The sequence below is a fragment of the Coccinella septempunctata genome, chromosome 4, assembly GCF_907165205.1.
Source record: "Coccinella septempunctata chromosome 4, icCocSept1.1, whole genome shotgun sequence".
Classification (NCBI taxonomy): Eukaryota; Metazoa; Arthropoda; class Insecta; order Coleoptera; family Coccinellidae; genus Coccinella; species Coccinella septempunctata.
Window position 1 is genome coordinate 37145210 of NC_058192.1, and position 20270 is coordinate 37165479.

At 37.3% G+C, this 20270-nt stretch overlaps 1 protein-coding gene across 3 annotated transcripts in view; it reads left to right on the plus strand.

The window, feature by feature from the left end:
• Window positions 1–20270, plus strand: part of LOC123311980 (insulin-like growth factor 2 mRNA-binding protein 1) — a 254270-nt gene that overhangs the window by 217914 nt on the left and 16086 nt on the right. For all 3 annotated transcript variants that reach the window (XM_044896130.1, XM_044896131.1, XM_044896132.1), the window contains one exon: window positions 19017–19306. In XM_044896130.1, coding sequence (XP_044752065.1) covers window positions 19017–19306 — 290 coding nt within the window. The remainder of the gene's footprint in view (window positions 1–19016; window positions 19307–20270) is intronic.

A 20270-nucleotide genomic window follows, 5' to 3' on the forward strand; every position in this document is an offset into this window, starting at 1 on the left:
TAAATTTATTTATTTTACGCCACTGCCTTGGTATCGCTCTAGACAGAGAAGCATCGAATGTTTGTACCACAACAAATACATTCATAGCATGTCAATGTCCATAGAGGACATATTCGAGTTGTGACATTTTGAGTAAATCACATTGATACCGTTCCCTGAAATAACTGTTAAAGAATGTGTGGAGCTGGTGGAAGCTGGAGTTGTAGTACATAGATATATTGATTACTCCCTAACCATCCTAATTTTTCTGCAACCTTCACAATTCATCTCTTCTCAATTCACCTGCTAGATACTACGAAAATTAATGCGACATACGAATAAAATAATTATTTGGTTAGCTGCTGAATACATCTCTGTTCGATTACCCATGACAATAATGCATTAATAATAAATTAACCAAGGGTTTATTAACGGCTAATTTCGTGTACGTTAAACAGTGCTATTAGTGAGAGGTCGGCGAAAAAAGAAGTAATTTTTATAATTTTATTCCTATATTTTTCTTTTGACGACATTTCACTTAGAATGCAAGGTATAATTTGAACATGCAAAAATCATTCAAGAAAATCGTAAGTTATAACAATTTCCGGTTTAACGGGAAGTCGTTGACTCCTTTTGTAACCTCATGGGACATAATAATGTAGTGTCCGATATCTTTGAAAATGTAGATTTTTTAGAAGTGATCGTGATTCCTGTGACACCCGGTATAGCTAAAATTTGTTGAATACTTGATTTTGTAATTAGTCATAACTTTAATTGATTTTGTTCAACATAGAATGTATGTATCAAATTCGATGTCCAGTCAGGGATCTCGGAAAGTAGCAGAGCTAGTGCAAAACAGATGGCAGGCTTCTAAGTTCTTTTTCAGAGAAACAAAGAATAGGAAAAAACGTAGCCTCCTACAATTCTTTGTTTTTAAGGTATTAGCAAAAATTGAGATTTTGACGTTTCGAAAAGTTTACAAAACTTACAGTTTACAGATCTGAAGCTTGATCCTTCTACAGGCACTTTTTCACGTAGAATCCACTGATATTCTGAAAAAATTTTCTCCTCTTTTAGATTTCGATTTATGAGGATTGTCGGGTTATTAGATCAGATAGGCTCATTCGCAACTCTTTATTGTTTACATCCAAGCTTTCGGCTTTAGTTTGAGCCTTCTTCAGGGAACCTGAAAGACTCAGGCTTACGATACTACATAAATTATACAATATTATACTCGTATACTGAAGAACTTACGATACATTCGAGGTTGAAAAAGATCTGATTGTTCGTATACAATGCATTCCATATTATACTGTATTCACATTTATTTTAGCAGTCGGTTGGCCATGAAATAATTTTCTCAAGTTTTTGTATCTAGAACGGAGTAAGGTTGGCACTCATAAAATGTCGTTAATGTCATAACGCCGTTGCCACAAATAATGAACTAATATCAATTAATATTACAAAAATGCCTAAAGTGTTTGAAAGAGAAAGAAGACAGGGTTTCAGGAAGTGCTATTTAGAATTCAGATCCGCTCATTCAAATAGTTATACCAAGATATTCTGAAATCCACAATTCGGCAGACGGTAGCGAACATATTCAATGTAAGAGAATTTATATAATGTTTCATCTGAATTTAAACGACTTATATTTCAGCTGAATATTTCCACAATCAGAAAGATTGTGAATGAAGAGGATGATAAAAAATTTCCTTCTATTGGCAGACCCAAAAAGTAGTGGCATTTGAGAATTTTATGTTTGGGTGAATTGATGCGAAACGTTACTACAAGATTTTCAATGAATGTCATCGTAGAAGAAGTTTCCGAAAATTGATTTTTCTATTTTTCATTTGACTTCTAAATTGCATTGTAAATGTTTTAAGGTACCAATAAATACCTAATTATTATTATTATATCAATGTATCAAGATGGACAGCCACAAATACGAGCCAGTTGTCCTGTTAATTGTTTATTCATGTGAAATTTTTGTTCAAAGGTGAAGTTTATCATGACTTGAAACTTCCTTCGAGTCGTTTTACTCCTATTGATGCAAGATGATTTTTGTTGAAGAATTTAACATTTTTGTAATTATCGGTTAATTCCTTCGAGATATACCCATTCCCAACCACTGCATCATATGCATTTTATCTTCGGGTTAATATTTTTGAAATCTACAACTGATGTAACGTATTCAAACTTTAGCCAAAGAAGATAACGAACATTACTTCTCCTCAAGCTAGTGCATATTATGTCCTTCAATTTCAATTATTTTCAGCTTATTCTTTACACAAATACATCATCATTACACTTATACGGGCAAACAGAGAGTTTTTTCTGAGGTTTTTATCTCTGTTTTTTTCATGTATCATACGAAGATGTGTATGGTACCCCGTTGACATTTTTCCTCTGCTTACACTGAGATCTGGAACGTGGAACAGGTTTTTAGGATCTGTTTCTTGTTCCATTTCTTTACACCCGCTTCATTGTTATTTTCAGATTGTAAAAGTTTGTAACACTCTTTTTCAAAAGAATATATATATTATGATATTATACTGATCTCTTGTATTTTCCATGCAAATAACTAGATTTGGTATGCCTTCAATCAATTTTTATAAACTTCAATTACGTTCGTCACATATTTTCCGATGAAATTCGACATTGTGATAAAAACGTAATAACAGAAACTTTTACTTAGAACGGGCAACATAGCGTTGATTTAAAACCAAAAAATGTTTTGACAAGCGTCATAACCTTACATTCTCGTACTATACAGAGTGAAATGTGTCAAATTTCCATGGCCAACCGACTGCTAAAATAAAATTGAATGGACTGTAGTTATAATACAGTTTTCTGGAAATCTTCTCATAAAATTGCATGCCAATATTGGCATCATTAGTTGAAAAACTAATAAAACTAACCTCACAATATCAGTCTCCCATTCTTCTTCTTTATAAAAGAGTGAACAAAGGTATCAATAATTATGCCAACATGTTACTCCCCTAGGTCGCGCCCTCTGTGACGACTCGGTGATATTGTAGTAAATGTGGCTGATCTCGTCAGTGTTTCTGTGTATATTTATATCACTTATAAGTAAATAATATATATTCAATAGGGAATACTCCTTCTGACGAAAAAAATCTTAAAACATTTAGACCAAGCGTTAACTGTATCCTGCGAGAACAATTTCCCTTATTCTAAAAACATCGAAATTTTAATTTGCCAGTTAAGACAAATCAACTAAAAAAAACAGATATTCGTCTTCAACGATTATTATGTCTTTCTTTCATGATTCACACAACTTCCCATTCTACCTATGGACTTCTCAGGGGTTTCTACATTTTAGCCCATAGGAGATATTTACAGAGAATTTCCTCCGAACTGAATGTTTCCCCGAGTAACGATCTAAATAATAATAATTACATATCATTCAAATATGTCATCAACCTTAACGCCTATAGAAAAAGTTGTTGTTCTTTTGATAGATGAAATTTATATAACACCAAGATTGGAATACCGTTCCAAAAATCTGATCCGTTAAGCTGCCAACAAAGTCAGTTTGGATAAAACTATTTCAGCATTTATAATTTCTTCAGCTTTTGGCAATTTTCATGAAATTGTAAAATTAGTACCTTTTAATAGCATAAGCGGAGTTGAAATTATGGCTTTCACAACTAGTGTCATCGAATTAGTTCAAAAATGTGGGTAAGGAATTATATGTATAGTCACTGATAATTGTAGAAGAAATCGAACTATGTTTAAAAAATTGTTCAATACAAATTGTATTCAAAATCCTTTAGGAAATGGTGAAACTATATTTCATGTAATGAAGTACATTCGCAACAACTGGTTCAATTTGAAAAAATGAAATAATAACATGAATTACCGTCTATATCTATACAATAATTATTTGGTAAATAATAACTGTTACAATAAATGAGTATGTTCAAAATACATATATTTATACTTCATTCACTTTTATTTTAGCACTGGGTTGGCCATGGAAATTTGACACATTTCACTCAGCATAGTACGAAAACGTGGGGTTATGAATCTTGTCAACATGTTTGGGTTTTAAATCAACGCTATGTTGCCCGTTCTACGTACAAGTTTCTGTTATTACGTATTTTATCACAATGTCAAAAATATGTGACGAACATAATTGAAGTTTATACAAACTGATTGAAGGCATACCAAATCCAGTTATTTGCATGGAAAATACAAGAAATCAGTATAATATCATAAGATGCATTAGCTTGAGGAGAGTTGATGTTCGTTATCTTCTTTGGCTAAAGTTCGAATACGTTACATCAGTTGTAGATTTCAGTTGAAGATAAAATGCATATAATGCAATGGTTGCGAATGGGTATCTCCAGAAGGAATTAACAGATAATTACAATAATGTTAAATTCTTCAACAAAAATCATCTTGCATCAATATAAGTGAAAGGAATTAAAGGAAGTTTAAAGTCAAGATGAACTTCACCTTTGAACAAAAGTTTCACATGAATAAACAATCAACAGGACAACTGGCGCGTATATATTTGTGGCTGTTCATCTTAATACATTGATATAATAATACTAATTAGGTATTTATTGGTACCTTAAGACATTTACAATGTATAGGACAAGTCAAATGAAAAATAGAAAAATCAATTATCTGAAACTCATTCTTCGATGACATTAATCGAAAATCCTGTAGTAAACTATTCGCATTTATTCAATCAAACATACAATACAATCAAATGCCACCACTTTTTTGAGTCTTCCAATAGAAGGAAATTCTTTGTCATCCTCTTCATTGAGAATCTTTCTGATTGTGGAAATATTCAGCTGAAATATAAGTCGTTTAGATTCAGATGAAACATTATATAAATTTTCTATTCTCTTACATTGAATATGTTCGCTAACGTCTGACGTATTGTGGATTTTAGAATATCAGGGTATAACTATCTAAATAGCACTTCCTGAAACCCTGTTTCTTTTTTCGATCACTTTCTCCATTTTCGTAATAAAAATTGATATTAGTTGTGGCAACGATGTTATGACATTAACGACATTTCATGAGTGCCAACCTTATTCCGTTCTAGTTACAAAAACTTGAGAAAATTATTTCATGGCCAACCGACTGCTAAAATAAATGTGAATGGAGTATATAATTCCGTTTTATCCCCTACAAGATTTGTATCTTTTGAGATATGTGCATACGTATGTATTTCGATTCTGAAACAATTAATCCCTCTAGCTAGGAACGCAGGCTTGGCTAGCGTAGGGAGTCCGTATCGTACTAATATAGCACCGCCAGATGCAGCAAATGCGACGTTGCCTTTCTCTGTGCACGGCTTGAGTTTAATACGGCATCTAAGATGTGACCATAAAGTAAGTGGGTCTGTTCTGTGGATGTGACTTGTGTTCTGTGCCAACGGGTCAATAGTTCTAGGAAGTCTAGGAAGTTTAAGCTGTTGTTTTCTTCTTCTTCGCGTGTGAATTGTAATGATTCATTTATACTGTTGAAACGATTTAAGATCGTGTCCAATTGTAACAGCAACTATGGAAATACAAACGATCAAATCGTTTCAACAGTATACATGAATCATTACAGTTCACACTCGAAGAAGAAGAAAACAACAGCTTAAACTTCCTAGACAAGACATTGATAAGTAGGTGACCACATGTGCATTTTTCGTTCCGTGATATTTCCTATATTCTACCTTAAATTTCGTGGAAATTACGAACATTTCGATAAGAACAAGTGAAAAAACAGCCGGAGAATGTAGGCCAGCTCTTTATTTTCTTATAGTGTATAGACTCTACAAAGTGAACGTTAAGTATTCAGATTGACATTTCCCAGCAAACACAATTGCATAACATCAACGTATCATACATATTGCAACGTTCCGTACATGATCTGTTCAACGAGGGCTCTATGTCCTCCTTTCGCTACGTATATTGTAAAGAAACTGCAATATTACATGTTCGGTACACATAGGTACTTTGTACCTTACATGCTATATGCAAAAGATGATAGCTCTGGTAGAGAACATCTGCTACTAATTTGAAACATAACCTCAATAAATACCAGGACATCCAAAATTCAATGGATCGCCATATTTGATGAAATACCTACTTATTTTGGCAAAAACTGTACCAAAACAATAATTTATTGTGGTACCTGATTGATTGTCAGTATCTATACGTGAAACTTCTTTAGGTTGACCTATGTCTACGATCCGTGGTTGTCTTCCGCTCCGACCTAAAATTCCTTCTTATTCCGGGATCGAACCTGCTTACTTTTCGACGTCTTGTGTTCCTGAGTTGTCTCTCCAACCTATCTAGCTATTGAAACATGTGACTAATTCATATAAGGGCACCATATTAACCGTATGGAATAAAAATTGAGTCTTATACCAATGCGGAAACCAAATAAGTCTCAAAACTCGAACTGAAATCACATGTTTTATATTTTAAAAAATAACTCGTATATTTGCTTTCCATTCGTCACACAAAATCATAATGATGCTATTTCTTTCAGCATAATCACACAACCCTTCTTATTCCCCCGAACGTCAATAATTGAGGTAATGAAAGTCGAGTTATCAAAGTTCACATATATTATAATTCGCCTAAGAAAGTAAGAAAGTGAATAAAACACTTTCCAAAACAGCTAATTTCGGTACTGATGTTTATACGATTCAATAAATCATACCGTTAGTTCCATTGTCGGGGCGACTGCTGAAAAATTAATATAAGTATATGCACAGCCCTCTTAACAAGGGCTGCGGTATATGTTATGTATATACTCTCATATCAGAATAATATGGATTTAATGCTCTGAAAATTGTGCATTTATAATTAAATATACCATATACATAACATGCTCATTCACAATGATACATATCACAGATAATACGAATTTGATATACCATATACTTTTCATGAAAAATAGAACAAATTAATGTATATGATACATAAACATTATATTATGTTTGATATGTATCATGTGAAGTGAGCACGTTATGTATATGGAATATTTATTTATAAATCCACAGTTGTGTTTCATATGTTCTGTTTATGTTATGTAGCACCCTCATGCATGTAACATGTTGGTTTGCTGGGTTTGTGCTCATTATTGTCATTTATCAAGAGATAACTCAGCCAGAGTCCCGGATGTTCACATTGTTCGATAGGCAACCAACAAACCAGCGGAGTATTGCTGGTTGTCGAACCCCTTCTCATAGTCCTGCAAATGAGTGGCCTTTGACCACATCGGCACAACAATTAAACAAACATGAACCCAACCAATATCTTACACGGAATTGACAGCTACAACAACTCGTCTTATGTGGTTGTAGCAAAAGCAACCCCAAAATCCACTTTCCCGAAGAAAGAACAAGCCATTCTGTTCCATTGTGAAGAATCTTTGAAACTTTTCGATTATGTAGAAGCTATAGGCAATATTATCGGCCCCGAAAATACCATCTTTGCATCTAGAACCTCGAATAATAGAATATGCATATACTTCAGTAAACTCGAGTATGTTGACCAATTAATGGAAAAAAATCGAATCATCAAAGTAGTGGAATATGACCTTTCTATCAGACGATTGATCACATCAGCCAAAAGAGTACAACGTATGTCCGTCTATCCCCCATAATCTCATAGAAGATGCCCTTAAAAGTATGAAACTTCAGTTGATCTCACCCATAACATTCTTGAGAGCTGGAATTCCTGATGATGAATATAACCATATCCTCTCGTTTAGGCGGCAAGTTTATATCGTACCGCCATCAGAATCTTTCACCTCACAGACTTCAATACCACTTATTAACTTCGAGGACAACGAACATCGAATCTTTCTATCCACAGACAAAATGGAATGCTACATATGCAAGCAAACAGGACATATAGCCGCCAATTGCCATATAATAACTTAAATTGTAAGACTGCTACGTCTATCACACCAGCACCAACTTTAAGTACTGAAATGTTCATTCATTCATTCATTGCTGTATCCCGTTACCGGGAATAAATCTACAAAAAGAAGAAAAAAAAAATGTTAACCTCCACACCACTCCCTGCTTCTCAAGAAGTCAATCAGCCAGAACCACCTGAAACAAACGAGTCTACCACACTAGAAGAATCGACGACCGTACTCAGCCTAAAAAGAGCCTTGTCTTGTTCAACAGAACAAGGCGATCCCCCCTCCCCTTTTATTAATCGCCCTTCAGAAAGTTCTCAGATGCCTCCTCCGGAAACCCCTGTAAAAAAACCCTCAGCAGAACACACAAAAAAAAAGCCAAAAAAGAGGACACCAAAATGTCTGACAAATCAAGGGAAACAATCGAACAACTCTACAACAATGATCCTAGCTCTTTCAATATACCTATACAAAACCTACTAGCTTTTCTTGAAAACACGCACGGTAGCAGCAATCCTTTAAAAGACGCACAGGAAATAACCCAAGGCATCAAACTACTTCTAATTGATCTCCACAACATTTATCCATCATTATCTGAGCGATCACTTAAAAATAGGATCACAAGAATGTCAAAGAAAATCAAGTCAGAACTTAAACTGAACATTCCTGAGCTCGAAAACAATTATTCAGGATCCTCACAAGAACCAACAGAAGAGGAATACTTCTCCGGCATCTCCCAAACTTTAAATTCCACTGTCTTCAATCTCCTTCAGTGGAACTGCGATGGGTTGTACCCTCGCCTCGAACATATTCAACACCTGGTATCCGAGATTTCCCCTGACATCTTGTGTCTACAAGAAACGAACTTTAAGAATAATCACAACCCAAAACTTAGAGGATTTGAGGATACCACCATATAAGAACAGCTTGTAATAGAGCCAGCTCCACTCTAGCAATGTGCAACTTAACACAAACTTGGAAACAGTAGCTGTCTCCGTTTGGAGCCCCAAAAAATTACAATATGTTCCCTATACATACCTCCGGACTACAACCTAACCTTAATAGAGCTAACAGAACTGATTGAGCAACTTTCTTCCCCATTTATCATCGTAGGGGACTTCAATGCATTTTGTAGTGTAATGTGGGGATCTGAAAAATGTTTGGCAAATGCGAGATCGTTGAGAGCCTTCTCACTAATTCCAATATATGCTTACTCAATACTGGCAGTAGTACACATTTCAACCCATCAACAGGAAGTTTCTCCGTTATCGATTTCAGCCTCTGTGACAAAAATCTAACTGACAGGTTATCATGGAGCCCTATTTGGAAGTGACAGCTACTCCATTCTGATATCTGATAATGCAGACTCATAACCAAGGGATATAATCAGATGGAACGTCAGAAGAGCAGACTGGAACAACTACGGGGCACACACTGACGCACATCTTGCAGAACTACAACTTCCGGTAGACATTGATGAGGCTCTCCACCTGTTTAATAGTTGCATTATCTCTGCGGCCAAAATATATGTAGGTAAAAGCCACAGTCCTAATAAACGCAGATATGTGCCCTGGTGGAATGATAACTGTAAAAAAACAGTTCGCGATAGCAAAACAACTCTCAACAAATACCGCAGAACTAGAAGCACAGAAGACCTCATAAATTAAAAAAAAAACTGAGAGACATGGCCAGGCGCACCCTCAAGCAGAGCAAAAAAGACTCATGGCGTCACTATGTATCTTCAATAACCAGTGACACTCCTGCCACCGAGGTCTGGAAGAAAATAAAACGAATGAATGGCACCGAAATAAATAATACGATACCAGCTATCATAGACCAGGGCACGGTTCTGAATGACGACCAAGAAATCGCCAACACAGTCGCTCAACATTTTCACGAAAATTTCAAGAACACCACTGAACACGATTACATATAATGATTTAGATCCATCAATAATCAACCAGAGCCAAATTGATCACTCTTTTCTGAACCTACCTCTTACCTTTAATGAATCAATTGCCCTAAAAACGTGCAAAAATTCTGCAGCCGGTCCTGATAATATTCCTTTCATTTTTCTGAAGAATTTATCTGAGAAAAGCCTCGAAAATGCTTGAACTCTTCAACAATATATGGACTAAACAAAAATTTCCTAAAGTATGGCAAAAATCTATTATTCTCCTCATTCGCAAGCCAGACTAACCATCCGATCGAGCTAACTCATACAGCCTTAACATGCACTATGTGCAAACTTCTAGAAAAAATCATCACTCGCAGGATACAGTGGTACCTACATTCATTCATTCATTCATTGCTGTATCCCGTTGCCGGGAATGAATCTACAAAAAGACCAAAAAAGGAAAGAGAAAGAAAGAAAAAAACAAAAATGCGAGCAGACTTATAATTTTTCAGGGCTAATTGCGACTGTGTGCTCTTCTGTGACTGTAGAGACCCAACCGTGACCTACAGATCCTACCAGATTCCGGGCATGGATAGTCACCAACCAGATCTGGCCGCCGCTGTATCCTTCTTGAGTCTCCATTATAACTATGTACCAAAGACCTCCACTGTGACCTGTCTAACGCTAGTTGTTCCCAGTTATGATTGGCATTAACTGATTTTAGGGATTGATGTAGTGTATCCTTAAACCGCTTATACTGGCCTCCTGGTTTCCGGGCTCCCTCAGTGAATTCGCCATATAGAGCATAATATAATCTTCCCTAATCAATCAGGTTCTCGCCCACATCGCAGCACACTTGACACTCACTCCAAGACTACATCTCCGAGGCCTTCAGCATGAGACAAGCCGTAATTTTTGATATTGAAAGTGCCTTCGACCGCCTATTCAAACATATAGTCTTAAATAGCCTATCGAAATATAATACCATTTTAGTGGGAATATCTACAGGTTCGTGAACAATTTCCTATCAAACCGTAAATTTGTGGTAAACGTGAATGGAAAAACTTCCGTTGAGATGCCGCAAGCAAATGGATTACCACAAAGATCCGTCTTAAGCCCATTTCTATTCATCCTGGCCATAAACGACATCTCAAAATCAATTCCCTGTCCTGTGAAGTTTGGCCTATACATCATCACAAATCCAAATCACTGTAGACAAACTTCAACTATGGTCAAGTGAAATAGGACTGAACTTCTCCACAACAAAATCAAAAATTATCAAATTCAGCAGAAGGACTACTGGAGTGGCGTTCAGGGGATGATAAGGTGGAAGAGATAACACTGACCGGTCACAGTTTATTATTCTACGCCGTCTGATTAGTACAATGATATAAAATCTCAATTCTGATCTGAATCGACTAGTCTGCTAGTTATATATCGGTACTTGTTTACAAACATAGTCACCGACGATATACAGGCTGTGAGTATCGCACTACACCTCCCATTCGCCTAGAAGGATCATCATCTAGTCGAATGTCGTTGGGCATCTTAATATCTTGTTCATCCACAATAAAATTTGAGTTGACCACACCTGAACTAGAAACTTCGGACTGCTTTGATTTGCTGCTCCCCATTTTCTTTTTTTACGGTGTCAAGTTCTCAAAGCGGCTGGCAGGATCGCCATGTAGTGGCGTTCAGGGGATGATAAGGTGGAAGAGATAACACTGACCGGTCACAGTTTATTATTCTACGCCGTTTGATTAGTACAATGATATAAAATCTCAATTCTGATCTGAATCGACGAGTCTGCTAGTTATATATCGGTACTTGTTTACAAACATAGTCACCGACGATATACAGGCTGTGAGTATCGCACTACACTACTAGCACACTGAACCCGCTCATACTTCTCAACGGAATCCCACTTCCAGTTACTGAAACCCACAAAATAGTTCTACTAAGACTGTACAGGGTGGGCAAAATTGGTGATACCTGAACTACAACTTTTTAGCCCAACGAGATAGAGAAAAATGAATGGACCATTCATGTCATCTTTTTTCGAGAAACTAATAATGCCATTATCTCCATTCCTCTATCTTCTTTTGTTTTTGAGTTATAGGCCAAAATTGAAATTTGGGCGATTTCAACTCTGGTCATTATCTCCGTTTCTGTTTGTGGTAGGATGTTGAAGTGAAGACACAATACAGACACTTTTTTATAGCAATCCAGTGACGTACTATGATTCTTTGCTACAGGTTTATTTGCTGAGCTTTAACATAAAGTTGTATTTTTTCTTATGAAAATAATAGTTCTTAGGAAGAATCGCCATTTTTTTACCGTTTCAAAAATATATTATACACCACCCTCGGTCTTTCTAAGTCAGAAAACTATTGTTTTCATAACGTTCCTGTCTCTTTATTAGGGTGTTACGAAGCCAGTATTTTAAAAGGCCACGCTTTACTTCTGATCTCTTTATTTCGGTTCGATGATGATACATTAATTACGCTCGTTACGCTGTCTATCGACTGACCAACGGCCGGTCTCACAGTCCATACCCCCAATATGGGAGTGGGGATTTATGTCACTGAGCAACTCGCAACCAAACATACATTTTCTTAAATAATGTGTTGCTCAATAACCCAACATTTACCGATATACTCAGCATCCTATAGTACAAAACATCCTCGACCGATATCAACAACTAATTCGCACTGATCACCACCTGACAATAATATGGATACCCTCACATGTAGGAATACCAGGAAATGAACTTGCTGACGAAGCCGCAAAGGATGCATCCAAGAATCTAACCGTAACATCCAACATCTCCACACAAAAATACCTTCAAGTACTTCTAATGTCCAAAATTGAAGAGAAATGGCAGCAGGAATGGGACTGCAATTCCTCCAAGCTACACGAAATCCATCCAAGTGTTAATCCCCCCAAGCTCACCATATCAGACAGACATACCACAGTCATAATGAGAAGACTTAGATTTGGACACACCAAATACAGTCACAGTTACCTCATGACTTCGTCCAACCCACCTTTGTGTGAACACTGCAAGACGCCACTCACTGTCAAACACATCCTTATGGACTGCCCCTTCCTCACTCAACGAGAATTACATGGTCTTTAGGAAATTATGCGAGCAGAGCTCTCCAATCCGGACTCTAGTACTAACATAGTGAACTTCCTCAAAAATCTATCCATTGCTCATCGCATATAATTTACACTTGAAGAACTGTAAATATTTAAATATTTTGTGTCAATGACCATAGCGAGGCACTTTTTAATTAAATAAATTAAAAAAAATTGTGGCGAAATTGGACTGCCCCCAGTATTTTACCCGTTAAAGGGTTAACATCATCCTCGGTAATGTTTCCGATTTCGATGAAAGTGCTATAAATCACGTGAACCACAGCTGATGTTTCAACAGGACTCTCATACACACTAGAAAAATATTCAGCAAATGCATCAAAAATGATGGGAACTGCGCGATAAGATCCCCTATTCTCGCGTGTAAATGACCAAAATGCTGCAGGTTCGCTCCGCATTAATTCCTCATAAGAGTTGACGAAACTTTGATGCGCAGCACTGATCTTTGATTTAAGCAACTTACGCAAAGACCTATACTTCAGGATATTTGCACTACTTTTGTATTTTTTACAATTTCTCAATGTCCTATGCTTGCAGCGGATCAACCAAATTTTCTTCTGCTGATCTTTACCGGAACAGTTGGATCTAATATATCACCAAAGGTGCTAAACTCAGAACATGCCACCTCAGAATCACAACTACTCATAACACTCGACCAGTCAGCATTGAGAACACGTTCATACATACCAGAATGATCAGCTTTACGAAAATTATAAGATGGAAGCACTGAAACACTCCTATCAATACCAAGATTGCAAATCCCCCTGGACTGCCCGGAACATAACAAAATCTCCATGGGAGGATGATGAGAGTCAGGTAGGACGAGTGGAAGGTCCGAACCAAATATTCTACACTCTACATTGGAAAACTCCAGATCCAACATTTTTCCACCAGAATTCACCAATTTATTGAACTGATATAGATTCAGAGTCTGTTTGAACATATCAATTGAAGTAGTGAGCTGATCAGTCAAAGAATTCTCAATGTATCGTGGAGAATTGAAGTCCCCAACTATGACAACTAGACCATTCAATAAGCAATCCACTGTGGTCAGTGTTTCAAAAAATAATTAGTACAATTCATCAGTAATGTGAGGTGGAATATAGAGCACAATTACAATTATTGATCTGAAATTGCACATAATTCTAACAGCTAAAGCATCAACAGCAGGTACCATATTCAACAAAATCGATAGATCGAGTTTTATGTCACAATATTCACTCCGGGTCGCAAACAGTACTCCTCCGCCTAGAGCAATTAGTTCTCAATAGATCTCTGTCACATCGTACCCCGAGGGAAACAACTCACTGCCAAGCAGCCCATCCTGCATCCAAGTTTCAGATCAACGCACAAAATCAAAGTCTCTACTCAGAACCGAATTTTTAAATACGTGCGACTTAGTATCGAGTCCACGAACATTCTGATAGAATCCTATCACACTGTAAGCACTCTTTCACACTGTAATTGGGTTGGTTGAGTTTGAAGACTAAATAGAAAACCTCGCTCGAATCTCAGCTCAACATTTTCACCTTGTTCTTTTCGTTGATTCAGCTCCGTCTTGATCCTACCGAAATGTTATCTATGTCTGGGAGTTCTATCTGATATCTGTTCTATCTACCTGAGCATCCTTCTAACATTCTAACACTCACTCATGGTATACCCTGTATATTGTTCAATTTTGATTGATATGCGTAAGTGAATTCAAGAAATCCGCCAAGGGGGCCTATGGATCTTTTGCGCCCTGGTCCCGGAAGAACCTTAAACCGGCACTGTTCACGAGTGATTACGATCTTCTTGCCCTACAGTGACTCTAATAAGACAATAGCGACAATTGTGTTCTCATTTTCCATCATTTTTGAAATAACATGGCTGCTTTGTCACGTGATGTGACTCAATCCGCATTCCGGATTACAGATCGCACCATTCTAATCTGTGCTTCTAAGCCGCCATCATCATTATCCAGCTGGTGTTGAGTCCACTGCTGGACTAAGGCTCCATTAAACTGCTCCACTGGGTTCTCCCTTGGGCTGTTCTCTGTTCTGATCCAGTATCCTCCAATCCTCTTAACGTCATCGCTAGATCTTGTTGGTGGTCTACCCCTGCTCCTTTTGTCTGCTCTGGGTCTCCAGTTCGTTACTCTTATGGTCCACCTGTCAACAATCTGCTGGGGTATACAGCAGTGAATACCATACTAATATAAGCATACGTAGTTTAAGAAGTACATAGAAGAGACAAACAAGTAACAGTGCACCCTATTGCACTCATTTCAAGAAATCATTCAATCTATAAAAACAGTTACCAAGGAGATAGCTCTTAAGACTTCTCTTGAAAATTACTTCACTACGGATACTTTTAATGTCATCAGGTAGTGAATTGAAAAATTTTTCCCCATATATTTCGGCGTATTGAGGGTTATATTATATTTACAGAAGGGAATATGGAGGTACTCATTCTGATATTTCACGCATAAGATCATTGGTCGAAAACAGAGCTCGATTCTTGAAGACATAAACAGACATCTCAAAAATATACAAACATGCAAGAGGTAGAATTCGATATCATGCAAAAAGTGGTCTACAGGAAACGAATTGGGAGACACCAGCAATCACTCGCAGTATCCTATTCTGCGCGATAAACAGACTCGAAGCCAAAGATGAATTTCCCCCAAAATAATAAGCCATACCTCAAACGGGACTCCACCTGCGCATGGTACATTAATGCCAGCTGATCTGGAGCCAACACAGTTTTTAAATTACGAAATAGAAAACACTGCGAGGTTAATTTCGTTAAGAGAGACTCATAATGATCTCTAAAGCAAAGGGTGTCATCGAAAATTCAAGAGAAGCAGTCTGAGGCAACGGCTTATCATGGTCATTAATTAACTTTACCTCAAGCGGTTGAACTTGCTTCTGTCTATTGTGAAATGGCACAATTTGAATCTTTCTAGGATTGAGACCCAATTTATTTTTTATACACCAATTCAATGTGTGCTTCATTATTTCCGAACAAACATCATTGAGTCCGCCATCAGTCCCGTCACTGACAACAAAAGAAACATCATCTGCATACTTAACCATAGAGACCCCCATTGGGTCAGCTCCCAAAAGTGAAAATTGATCTAGATCATTAACCTACATGACAGATAGAATAGGCCCCAACATTGAACCTTGGGGAACCCCGATATTAACCTCTCCCTTTTGAGAAGAATAATTTTTAAGAACTGCGCCATCAGTATGACGAACCGTCACGTACTGCCTCCGACCCGACAAAAATGAGGCAATCCATTTATTAAGTTATGAGAACTTTTAGAAATCGTCAAAATCTCAATTTTTGCTATTAACTTAGAAATGAAGGATCGTTATCACAATTCATTGTTTCTGAGAAAAAGAGATAGGAAACGAGTAATCTGGCTCTAGCTCTTCTAGTTTCGAAATCTTCTCACTGGACATCGAATTTGGGACACCCTGTATATGTAAAATTGAATAGTATTTTATTATTTCCTTGCGGATCATACATGTAGGCTAGCTTTTTTCAGAAACTGCGTCAACATTATAGAAGGAACCCCGTGATTTATGATTACAGGGATATAGGATACTCTCCGGTATTTCGGTTTTTTTGACACCGCCACTTCCAACCCCAATTTATTTTAAAAGCTATTCAAGTATTATCTTCACACTAGTCTTGAATTCTACAGATTTAGTGTTGGGAAAAAATAACGTTAAAAAATTTATATTAAATAAATTATGTTGAAGAGTAAGTATTCTCAGGGTAATTCGGCATACTGGTCAACGATTCTTTGATGCCAGTATTCTCCAACATCGCCGATTGACTTACATTGCCATGAACAATAATTATAGAAATCACAGAGATTGTGAATTGGCAAATTGTTATTCACACAACTATTCAAACCGCGACAGTTTCGAGATGGGATTGATCTCTTCTTCAGGCTGAAATTTAGTATGAATTTAGTGTGTTGTTAGTCATATTTTGTTCTACAATATCTTATAACTTTTTTTCAGCCTGATAAAAGATAAATCCGATCTCGAAACTGTGGCGATATGAATAGTTTGTGAAAATTAATTTTCCAATTCACCATCTCTGAGATTCCTATGATTGTTTTACGTAGATTTTCTAGTTATCCCCTCAAATAGCTCAAATAGAAATTGAAAGGCGATAGATAAATCTAGTGATCAGGAATGCCATCCAATGCTTCAACCATGAACGTTGGTCTAAGTTCTAAGTGTACTGAACAACAACTAACGCAAATTACGGAGGATCATTGTCCTCTTGAATATCAAATGATCTTCATTATACTGTGGATCAGTTCGGTATTCCAGTAATTGCAAATTATTGAAAGGCAAATATCGCCAATTTAACTAAATATGTTGAATAAAAGGACTCACCGGTCGTCCTAAAGTCTAGGAGTAAATAATAAGTGGTATTCGAATGAAAAAAAACACAATTAAATGAAGTAGCAACTATCTACTACTAGGCAACTCTGCGAAATCCACTAATTTTACGTGCTTCTTTTTCCACAAAAGGGATAACATATTGCTATAAACCAAGCAAAGCAAGAAATATTGAATTTACACTCGTGGCATAGATAATACTAATAAAATATCATGAAAATTTGTAATGGCATGCAGACAGGAATTGAATTTTATTTTCGGCTAATTTGTTCAATGATCGTAAGTTCGCATACGATCCCCGCTGATATCGCTATATGTCGACGACGCTCCGGGAAATGGATATGATAGCTGTATTCGGGTTCGGCTTTCGGACAGTCCGAGAATGGTTCTAGAACTGCGCGGAGGATTCGATACTAGGGCGCAAAAGTTCTGTGCAGTTTTAGAACAATTCTCGGGCCCTCCAAAAGTCGAACCCGAATACAGCCGATGAATCCCGAAGATCATTGAAAGCGAATGTTGATCCCCACCACTTCTTTAACATTTCCAATCGCTTTCGAACGCCACAGTTCGGCAGTGATAACACTAACACGTGAATTCTGGGGATAGTGGTTTCCAGACAATGCAGATAGATCCTCACGTCAGCCTGGGTAGCTCAGTTTGGAGAGTACCTGACCGGTAATCAGGGGGTCGTAGGTTCGTATCCTGCTTTGGGTGGTACTTTTTTCAGAATTCAATTCCTGTCTGCATGTCGTTAGAAATTTTCATGATATTATTATAATTCAGGCACTAAACTATCATCACTAATAAAATAGTTGATGCTTGTTGGCCTATGATATTCACATTTAAAACTTGAATTCAAATTAGTTATTGGACTGAATAGCTGAAGAATAGACAACCGATAATTGTAAGCGCTTTCAAAAGAAATCTTTCTTCACCGCAAATCCCATTCAGATATTTTCCTTGGAGGTGAAAGTGTCTTAGTCAAAAAAACCCAAGAAGAGTGTTCCTCTTCAATCAAGATAGGTTCTGAGCGTTTTCTACCCAATTCCTGAAATTGCCTCTGTTTCGTTTGCAGTTGATGTTCCCTCAATTTTTTCCTTCCACCCTCTTAGTCTTGCGTACTAGCACTTGGTCCATCATTAGAATCTTTAGTCAAGAACCACTAAATTCATATATTCTACACCCACAAATATCCATTACCGCGGCGGGACTCGAATCCGCTATATCTGGAGTACTAATCATCATCGCTGACCTCTAGACCACCGAGACAGTCAGATCCCTTATTATTTATTCGCTGAATGTTGAAAGTTCCAACTCAAGCCTATTGGCTATAGATAGGGAATTGGAACCCCTAGAACTGAAGAATCCGCCGGTTTTCGTTATTCTATTCCAAGATCTTACTTGAAGCTCCTATACCTTTCTCAAAACGTTAATTTGACAAGCCCTACTCATTTTAAACAGTGTGAGTAAATTGTAAATCGAATTGTTTTTCATGTTTGTGTTGAAGAGACTGCAACCTGCAAATGACTAAATGTTTTGAAAATTTTTCGCGATGAAAATGATTGTTCAAATAATTTCAATTTTTTTCAACAAGAACTGTATGATTACTATGTTTATCGAATCTGGTTTCTATAAATAATATGATCATCTGTATTCAGGCATCGGATACGGCTCAAGAGGTCTCTATACTGGCCAAGCCTCCTATCCCGGCATGTATCCAGCAGGACCAAGTCAAGTAGGAGGTGGAGACGGAAGCGAGACAACTTATTTGTATATTCCCAACAACGCTGTGGGTGCCATTATTGGAACAAAAGGTTCTCATATTCGAAACATCATCCGTTTTTCCGGAGCCTCTGTCAAAATAGCGCCTATCGATGATACAAAACCCCAAGAGACTCAGAATGAGAGAAGAGTTACCGTTGTTGGTTCACCAGAGGCTCAATGGAAGGTTAGTCGAAAACAATTGATCAAATTATTGCCGATGTTGGATTTACGTCCAGAGTTGCAGAGCGCGGTCTTTATTGGTCGGTATTTCACTGGCTCGGGGATTTTTTTTTAATGATCTCTTGATATAGTCTAGAGGGTATGGATTTGGGAGTAAAAAATGTCTGTTAATTTTTTGTCGAGGATCACAGAGTCTTTTATATACCGGGTAGTTAAAAAGTCTGGAAACGGTATATTTATTTCGCGCACAGGTGGAACATCGGAATTCTGATACTGGAATCTTTAGTAATTTCGCCCGGGGAATCGAATGGGCCCATCAGATTTTAGGCCTTATACTAGATATGAGGCCCAATTTTGAAATTTCAAATGCAAACCCATATTTTTATTTCAGATTCGGATTCAGCGGGAAATTTAACATTGGAATTGGTTGAAACCAAAATTTTTCCGTCTATTTTTGGGCTCTATGCAGCGTTTTTTGTTCAAAAATCCGGGGGCGTTCATTCAGATCAGGATAAAAAAATTCATATTTTGATACTAAGGTCCTAAGTAATTTCTCTCGGTGAATCGATTGAGCCCATCAGATTTTGGCTCCAAAAGCCTTATACGAAATAAGAGGCCCAACTTTGAAATTTCAAATCAGTCTTTTTATAGCAGTTTCGAGTGTGAAATTTCCGAATTTAATAATAATAATAATTACTGTCTGGCCTGCCTGGCAACTATCCGGTGGATGGCTTGCAGGGTAGCCATCGTAACGACGCAGACGGTGCAGCCAGCGACGCCTGCTGTCCGCAGTCCCATTCCTTTTTCCTCTCTCTTTCACATCCTTTATAAGGGTGCTCTTTCTGCTCCCATTTCTCTACCCCTCGACCAAACCGAGAAAGAGGAGCACAAACCCATGGAAATGGTGATAACGAGAAGCCTCGGAAACAAGTCGCTGCCTGGGGATCGTCAGGGCATGTCTGGAGCCT